The sequence below is a fragment of the Pholis gunnellus genome (genome assembly GCF_910591455.1).
Source record: "Pholis gunnellus genome assembly, chromosome: 5".
Taxonomy (NCBI): domain Eukaryota; kingdom Metazoa; phylum Chordata; class Actinopteri; order Perciformes; family Pholidae; genus Pholis; species Pholis gunnellus.
The window spans coordinates 22,190,557-22,200,217 of record NC_136531.1 but is presented as its reverse complement, the minus strand read 5'-3'; the positions used below and the strand labels follow the sequence as shown (position 1 = coordinate 22,200,217).

The following is a 9,661-nucleotide window of genomic DNA, read 5'->3' as shown; positions in this document are numbered from 1 at the left end:
ATTGGACTTCTGTCCGCAGGCGTTTTGGTCCTCTTCACCTACATCCTCTTCAAGAAGCTCTGAAGATGCGTCCAAGCGCGGCGAAGCAGACGCTGACCAGACAGACGAGGGGGGAGGATTTTTACACATTCGGTACATGTTCTTAACACATTTTAATATTAGATACAAAAAAGTGTCAAACACACCATATAGCAGCAGTAAACCGCTCAATTTGCTTCTTTTTTTTTAACATTATATCAGCAAACCACTACACACACTGTACACTACAGCAGTATTTCAAACTCCATTTACACAAAGAAGCTGATGGTGTGTGTCTTGGTAATTCCCCAATTTGCTAAAGGGATCATTATTTGTCGTAACAAATTCTGCCTTTATGTGTCGTCTTCATGTTTGCACTGATTTCCTTAAAGCCTGACTTGAGAGTTCGTGAAAAGCTTATTCCCCCTGAACCTTGTATCTTGAGTGTAGAGGAACTTTAATGTCTCAGAGGTCATCTCTAAAAATGTATTCATCCGTTCCATTCATGGGAACGCCAAATCTCAGGAACGCCTTCGAGCTAATTTCTTCAAACTTGGCACAAAGGTCCACTTTGGACTGAAGGTTGAACCGATTAGTTTGGTGGTCAAAAGTCAAGGTGATTGAGGCCGTAATTCAGGAATGAATCTGCACATTATGTAAATTCCCCACAAACGGTAAAATAGGATAAAATGACATTTTTGACAGATATGGATGTAAATTGTTACTTGACTGGCCGGTGGAGGCAGACAACCATGAGGCGGTAATTCTACTTCCTTTTGTCTGAGTGTCAGATGAAAGAAAACATCCTAAAATCCTAGAACTGTATGGGTGTATTATTCATATTAGACTACATGATCTATTTATATACATAAACCTGTTTTATACCTCATAGTTGATACGTTACTGTAGGTGCCACTGCTGGCTTTTCGTTATCTGGTCATTGAAATGTTTTAGAGATGTTGAACTATCCCAGAGTGCTACTGCTGCTTGATGTTTATGGATCTGTTGTTTTTAAGGCAGCATTTTGTACCATGAAAGTGGATCTAATTATTTTTTGTTACAGTAACTTAAATGAACTTCCCTAACCTGCAAAGAGAAACTGTTTTAAAGAAGTAGTGCCTCATTGAGATCTAATGCCGTGTATCGTGAGTTTAGAAGAAAAAAAAACCTGTGTGCTGTGTGTTTATCTGTGTACATTTGTAATGTCACTGTCTCAGAGGGACCACAACAGAGAATCACCCCACGATGAAAGACTGTTTTAATATCGCCACAAGAGCATCAAAGCGTGTCCTCTCAAAAGGCCAAATAAATGTGGAATTCAAATAAAACGGGACATCTTTACGATACATGTGACCAACATCAGTCTGGTGTCGAATGCCGCACCAACGGCTGTAAATGAAAATTTGTGAATTACAGCTGAAGAATACAACCAATTTCTTAATGGACAGCAAACTTCAGAAATTGTAATACTGGTATCTCCAGTTGAAAGCAAAGCAACAATTCATGGATGGGCACCGCTCCAACGGTCTACAGGACCGGGAGGAACACCCGCTTCTTCGGCTGGTGAACTTCGACCTACTACACTACTTGGACCCTTCGTGGCGACTCATAAGTGTCCGGTCTGCATCAGAGTGTACTTGGAAGTGAAGATCTCCACGCTCTCCCCCTCCAGGAACTTCATGGCTCTCCAGTGGATCTTGCCGCAGTTCTCTGGCTGTCCGAGGGGCCCCAGCTCCTCCTGGATGTACTGCAGCCACAGATCTTCAGGGGAAATAAAAACAGAAAAACATGTTATTTAAAAAAAAAAAAGGTGGTACTGTTTGTTAGATGGAACCTCGATACTTGATTGACAGGATATTGTGAATAAATATTTTTCAACTAATGCTACTTCTCCCTTTCGACTCCTGTTCCTTTAAGGCTTTTAAACTCTGCTCACCGTCATCTGAGGTACCAAACTCCTGCAGGGCTCTCTCATAGTAGTCTCTCAGACTGTTCATCTTTGGAGTCTCCTGGAAGAACAGACCAAAGTGTTATCACAGCTCAGGATCGTCTCGGCTTATCGCTAATCCAAACAATACCAAAGTCCACCATCTGCCCCCGCAATCTCTTCCTTTTGTTTTTGGCAGAGTTTAAAGTCTACAGAAACATTCAGAAGGGTTCAAACTAGAGTCAATATTATCTGTTCTGCACCAAAATCCTAAAGACTGAGGTGCAGCTTACGCAAGAGCTTTCACGCGTGACATAGAGTAGGTGCTATACGTACTTGTTCCTTCTCGATCGCAAGCATTCTGGTGAAAAAGGCCTTGGACAAGGGACGGTTTTCTTGTAAGCTACAGAAGAAGAAAAAAGGGTTTTCTGTACAGCTTCGTCACACTTCTCAGGACTGTATTTTGCATTCCTCTCATGCTAGTTATCATTTAAATAAACGACAACATGAGCAAAGTGATTTTCGGTGGGGGGTTTTTTACCTCGTAAAGGTCCTCCTTGCTTTCTTGTAGCCTCCAGTGGAGTACGACCAATCAAGGAAGCTCTCTTTAATCTCCAGGGTAACCGCCGCCACTGCAGACAGCAGACCTCTCTGGGAACAAACAGGAGAACAAACGGTCTCATTTCAGAGGCCAAAACGACCATGCGGGCGCGAGGGGCATATTTTCTAATTCATCTAGTATTCACCTGCAAGTATTTGTCGAGAGCGCCAGCTGACTTCTGAACGCAGCGCTTTACATTACCGACCAGAGACGCAACATGACTTCTGCATACTAACTCATGACGACTGTTGGTCGTCATTTAAGAAATGCATAACTGTAAATGCCGGTCAAAAAGGATTTGGTTTGTTGCCGTGTTGGTGCACAGAGCGGACTACCTTGAAGAGGGCTTCCGTCTCCTCTGGACTCTGGTGGGCCACGCTCCACTGGACCTGCAGCTGCCACAGAGGTAGACTCTCCTGTTGAGACGGGACAGAAAAAGGACTTCGTTATCAGTATGTTTCCTAATCAGTACCGGGCTCAGTGGAGCGCTAATTAGCTTCCCGTAGCATTGAGCGGCGGTTAGTGGGGGATGCACCGATTCAACCTTATTCAGTCCTGGTGACGTAGGCTCGTCCCAAACGGTCAACGTCAGAGTTCGGCTTCAAGATTAAGACTGATGTAAAACATTTTAAACCATAAAATCATGATTTTTATCAATTATGGGGAAAAAAACATTAAGTAAATGTTAACATTAACGCCAGCATTAGTGTTTCATCAAAGTACAGTTAGATCATTTAGCACACAGCTTATTAAAGTGCAGTTACACTTTATTACACAGTAATAAATAAGCTGAATGCCTCTTTGTGAAAAACAAAACGTCCGTATTCATTTCATTTTAGATATAAAATAAACATAGAGCACGTTAGCTTAAATTAGACCCATGCTTGAAGATTCAGCCGGTTATTATATACAGACAGTCTAGCAATAGGTCTGTATCCTCCTGTAGCATCTGAGAGACAAACTACCGTCTGTGGAAAGTGCATGAGCGTCAAACATGGAGCTGCACCAGGAGAGCACGTCCACATGTTCTTCATTAATCCGTCTTCGGCGCCGCGTCGTTATGGAAATAATAATAATAAGGCAATTGTTTGACGTAGCCCGAGGGTTTACACTCTTTCCCAACACTTCAGGAGAGTGTTTAACTCCAGACAAAAGACCTGCCTAATGAGCAGCGTGTAGTAATCCTCCTCACACGGCTACTTCTCAGGCCCACGGTCTTGTGAACCCCCCCCACCACCACCAGCACCACCAGTTATTCTGCTCATTACTGTAGAGGCTCTGTGTCAAACGTGTATTCATAGAAATCCCGCATTGTATATTACTGTGATGTACTGTGCAACGATGTGGAGACTGTCAGGGTGACGCAAAGTCAAGGAAAGAAATGTGTGGCTTACTGTTTGTTTGTTTTTTTAAATTAAGCCACACATTTCTAAGGATTAGGTTATTATCCATCCATAGCTTATAATTCTATTAAGAGTATGTACTTAAACAGTAATCCTGCCAATTTACCTGCCATGTTAAATTAAGATAACATGCGAGTGTGACCTCTAATGATAAATAATTACACAAACTATTCATCTCTGGGCTTCGTCTGGCAAGGTTGCTTTAAGTGCCTGAAGCTTTCCTCACATTGAAGGAGGAGGAGGAGGAGGAGGAGGCCATTTGTGGATCTTTAATATAATGAGACTAATTGGGCCACTAAGATGGCCCACTTATACAGCTGTGTGTGTGTGTGTGTGTGTTCGGTGTACCTTGGGATTGACGTGTGTGAGAGCCTCCTGGAATAGCCTGCCCACGTCTCCACTCCCCAGCTGCATCAGCGTCTGCAGGCTCAGGCTCCACACTGACACCGATTGGCTGTAGCGCTGCGTGGCTGCCATGGCAACGCTGGCCGCTCCCTCAGCATCTCCGGTGGAGAGCAGGATGTGCAACTTTATTTGAAAACCAAAGAGAAAGTTGCATCAAGATGAGATGTCCTCCCGTTTTCCATTTACCCTTTTTTATTTTATATTATCATTTCAGCTTTGCCTCTGCAGTTAAATACACACAGAATAATTAAACAATAGAGATCAACAGGAAATGTGGTTTCAAAACCAAGATGGCTGCATGGTATTAGACGTTTTGCACTCTCTTCTTATCGACCGTCTCCGATCTTGAACATCAGTGTAGACGGCCGTCTGGTTGCATTTCCAAGAACGAGTAACGACCGACTCACGGCTTCCGATGTAAACCTTGATCTCGTGTTTTCAGTACCATTAAGGCTTAAGGGCCCCTATGATTGCATTTACACATTTCAATGAAGCCATTATCTCACCCAGTTCTTGTAATAATCCTCCTTCAGCAGTGAGAAGTCGTGGGCACGCTGCAGCACTCCCAGCAGCCTCTGCTGCCTCTGTGACACACACACACACACACGTAAACACACCTCCAAGAACACAGAAGCCAGTGACATTTTGTCCGTTGTACACTCACTAACCTTTTCCTTCAGCTCCTCGACGTTGGTCTTTCTCTTCAGCCTTTCCAAGCAGAAGGTCACATAGCAAGACCACATGGGCTCTAGAGAGCACAACACAGGTTTATTATATATTCACACACATATATAGGAATGTACAAGCAGTGTAATAATGCAGGGCACCTGTAGATTTTTAGAACGCCAGAATTTAGATGTTTAAAAACTTTATAGGCTACCTGGATCGGAATTCTTTTTTTTTTTTTAATTGGTAAAAGCGTTCTTGCTTCAAATTCAACAATGGAAACGACTTTGACAGGACGTGCTAAATAGACTACGGGAATTGAATTAATAAGTAATATAAAGTCTTGGTTTTGGTAATACATTTAGTTTTTCATATTATAAAACTTAAACTCTTATTCTAAGGCACATGCAACGGGAAGAAATGTGTCACTGCATCGTGATAAAACCTCAACTGTATTTCAAATTTTTACTGCTTTTAATACCTCAGTTTCAAGTAGTGATTTTTTTTTTGAAAATAGCATGTGTGTCTGAGCACCTACCGGTGTTGAGGCTCTTGACTCCCTCCTCGTAGACCTGGCAGCAGCGCTCCTCTCTGCGGTTGACGTCCGAGGCTCGGCCTTTGGCGGTCTGCAGCTCCTCCCCGGCCCCCGGAGCCTCCAGCTCCCTCTTAGCCATGAAATCCCACGTCAAGCTGTCTGCTGTGTAGTTAGCCTGTAAGCTGCAATACAACGAGAGGGGGGGAGAGCGGGAGAGGGGGGGGGTACATTCATGCTTAGCAGTGAAGTCCTGTTTGAGTTGAAAGATGGGTGAGCAAGCTGGTGCCTTACTCTTGCAGGATGGAGTCCTGGAGCTCTTTAGTGAAGTCGAAGATAGCTGCTACGTTCAGAAGTGAGATGACAAACTCGGCTTCTGTTGGACAAAAAACAAACAAAAGAGCAGTGATACAAAAAGGTAAAGGGACCAGATCTAGGGAATAGTCGGACATTTGGCAGAGAGTCGCTCTCATGACTGTTTCATAAATACGTTAGCTTATCTTAGCATAAAAAGTCAGAAAAACGGCTCGCCAGGCTCTGTCCAAAAGACAACAAAAACACATTTGTGTAATCCCTAAAAAAGACAATAGTTTGTGGTTTTACGAGGTGCTGTGTGTGATATATTTGCCAAGTGAAAAAAAAAAGATGCATCAGTTACTAAATGTAGAAATAAACCATAGAAATTGAATTGTTGTTGAAATGAGGAAATACAATTACTGGTATTTTTGCCTACCTTTGAGTTTCTCTGTAGCATTGCCGTACACAACCTGAGCCAGTTTGCCACTGAGGATCTCTGGAGAAAACTCATATTCACCCTGGAAGCAGTGAAGAGTATAAGAGTATTCAGGCACCGAATACAAAGCCAGAGCTTCTGTGCATGTATGGATTTACCTTTTTCTTTTTTAATGACTTTCCACAGTTCGAGTTCAATTTGCGACACACTCACCAGGTCCATCTCGGCCTTCTCCAGCTCTACCTTCTGCTTCCTCAGCTTCTCGCAATGCAGCAGCTCCATACGAAAGTACTGACACAGAAGCCGTTGGAGACAATTGGAAGTAAATCATTTGACGAACACACAACCATCGCTCTTCCAACAGCGGCTACCGCTCCTTTTAGACTGAATTTCGTTCGAACGGGTTTCATTGTTTGAAAATGGATGCGATGGCGCATTGCTTCTCTTACCTCCTGGTAGACTTTCTTGTTGTCGGGATGGAAGCGCAGAGCCCTCAGAAACAGGTGTCTGGCACTTTCAGAGGAGTTTCTATCCTCCAGCTCACTCTTGGCTGCCATGATCCACAGGGCTTAAAGAGGGAAAGTACAACGTCACTGTTAGTTACAGTTAATATTGACTTTGTTACAACAGATTGAAAAGCGCAATCCTGTGTACCTGGTTTGTCGGGGTGTATAGCAAGCATGGATGAGAACACCTTGCTGATTTGGCCTTTGGTCCCCTGGCGAGAGAAACGCAGACGGGAGATCATTATTAGAACGAGAACACGCAGTGTTGGGTCCAAGTTGTGCTTAAAGCAAACGGTGAGATAACGACGTACCCATTTCTTACAGAAAGCCACATGTGAGAGCCAAAGCTGCACGTCGTCCTGTGGGGAGAGAAGTCATGTCGCTCACATATGATTCAGTAAGTTAAAGCTAACTATAATGCGTTTATATCTCATTATGTTTACATTTTAAGTGGAGGGAAACAAAATGGATGAGAAGAGATTCTTCAAAAGTCATGATTAGTTTGATTGAGAACGAATCATCCCAAATAAAATTGATCATTTCTAATAAGTTCAGCACATTTGGCACAGTTGATAGTCGATGCAATGCTTTAATTGATAAACGGTACAATATAAATGCTTGGTACAGTACCTTCCACTTGTTCGTTGCTCTTCTGAAGACGCTATTTATTCGATGGATGACGGCGAACTCAATCTCGTCTCTTTTGAAATGGTAATGTATGTGCTGCAGAAGCAAAGTGAGGCACGGTCAAATGGTGCAACATCGCCTCAAAGTAAACGGTTGGGCATACACGTTCAACAGTTTACGGCAAGAGTATAAACTGAAATGTGTCTGCCGTCGAATGAATCCCATCTAGAGTGAGTATTAGCGTCACTTACCGCTCTTCTCTTCTTGATCAGCTCTAAAACGTTGATTTCATACTGTAAATTAAAAAAAAAAAAGTATGTTAGTGTTCATAGCTTCTATTTATTTATTAATTAAAAATAGAAAACAATGCGTGTAACATGATTAAAGCAGCCTACCTGAATGTATGCAATGAAGTCCTCTTTGTTTACGATCAACCTGTGAAGCTTGTATTCCAGAGCCGTTGCCCTCTTAATTATGGATCTGAAATATTAATAATAATAATAAAATCTCACGAATCAAAACTGGGCTGTACAGTTCTATGTATTTGCCATTAGACCCACTAACATCAATGACACAGTGATAAGTGTTTTTGTCAGGTTTCTCTCCACATTTCTGCCAGATGTCGTCTTACTTGACTTCTTTCTTGGTGAACAGTCCCACTCTCTCCAGCTGCTCCAACTCGGGGATTCTCTCCTCAATCCGGTGCTGAACGACCTCCGCCATCTTGACCACGCGGCCGTTACGGGTTCAGGTCCGACTGTTGTTTGGTGTTATTAAATGTATTAATGTCAACGTTGTACTGAAGTGCAATAAGACTGTAGGCAACTAGCGCGATTCTCTCCTCCACACATGTGTGGAAGTTGTGATTGGCCGCGTTTCCGGTTCCGTCGCCAAAAAGCTCCGTCGGGAAACACGATCAGGCGTGAGTGACGAAGAAACAAATTCAAAGCTGCTACTGATTCAGGAGTCACATATATAGAGACACGCGCCATCTCTACTGGTTGTAAATGTCACGAAATAACTGATATATTTGTATATCAGTGTAGCACTTAAAAGTAAATACAAAATTGTTGATGGAGGGGTTCTAATGGAGATTCGAAAACAGCTGCGTTAATTCAGAAAATTAATTTCGAAATTGTTATTGAACCTAATCAAAGGTATAGGAAAATGAAGAGGCTGCTAAACGAGCGCATACGTCTATCTGGCGAATATAAATATTATGTTTTATTATGTAGCCTGTACTGTACTGATGTACGTACAGTGTCTTCATGTATTCTGCTGTAAAGTTCAGTTTGAATGAGACCGTATTGTGTAACATATGAATATGATGCAGTTAATATGACACAGTATGCCACTATTATTTTAAAAGTATTTTGTGTAAATAACAATGATCTTTATCGCATATAATAATAGTACAACAAAGTGGGATCAAAGTGGTATTATTACACGAGACTTGATGGATTGGGAAACCACACCGGACAGTTTTTAGCTCACGTTCCAATAAAAAATCACTTAAAATATTGATAAATATCGTTTTAATTGTTAAAAGTTAGCTGCCTTTACCAGAGTCGTTAAAAGGACGCTAACACCGGTCAATTAGCCGCCCGTCGCTATTGTCCTAGTCTGGCCTAACTTCTATCCTGCTTGTAAACACTGGGGGCTGCTGGTTTTTCGGGGATATTCGCTTGTTACAGGGTCGCCAAATGTACCATCAATGCTGTCAACACATTCGGGAAGGTAGTTCTGTCCTTCACAATAAGATATCACGCTTCAACAACTCCAAATTGTGCAATAAAAGCTCCTTAATTTCCATTTGAGTGTATACCACGACCTGCTGGATGTTTTGTTAAACTCTTTTCATATCAATCACTGGCAAAACACCAGCTGGTGCATGGAATTGAACAATTATACACATGTTGTATACTCCCAAACTGTCTGCTCCATCTCTTCAGGAGTGTGACCTATTAACAGAATTTTATTTTTACTTTGAATTAAAGAAAATTATCAGATTTTCATGGGTTGGCATCCAAAGAAAGTTAACATTAAGTACACTACCAGCAGACGAGGAGCTGGATGATGATAGTCTGGTCTCTGCAGGTTGGGAGGCTATATAAATACCAGAAAAATCATAACCATGTTTAGTTTACTCTTCATCATGGCTAATGACACCATCATGTTATAATATTTTTTCTGATTATTTAAAGCATTTACAGTGGGCGTGAGAGGAAGGAGTTTGTGGACAA

The 9,661-nt window shown here is 42.1% G+C and overlaps 1 protein-coding gene across 1 annotated transcript; it reads right to left on the bottom strand.

The window, feature by feature from the left end:
- Positions 1-422: 422 nt before the first annotated feature.
- utp6 (UTP6 small subunit processome component) lies at positions 423-8,264 on the bottom strand. Its single transcript, XM_079159709.1, has 19 exons — positions 8,050-8,264; positions 7,814-7,898; positions 7,670-7,711; positions 7,422-7,514; positions 7,103-7,150; positions 6,940-7,003; positions 6,735-6,853; positions 6,499-6,576; positions 6,286-6,367; positions 5,847-5,928; positions 5,559-5,737; positions 5,023-5,102; positions 4,861-4,938; positions 4,298-4,477; positions 2,882-2,962; positions 2,487-2,596; positions 2,282-2,348; positions 1,955-2,027; positions 423-1,779 (listed from the first exon to the last, which is right to left on the bottom strand). Exons 1-19 carry the CDS (start codon positions 8,139-8,141, stop codon positions 1,625-1,627), a joined length of 1,788 nt encoding a protein of 595 aa, XP_079015835.1. The 5' UTR covers positions 8,142-8,264; the 3' UTR covers positions 423-1,624.
- Positions 8,265-9,661: the final 1,397 nt, after the last annotated feature.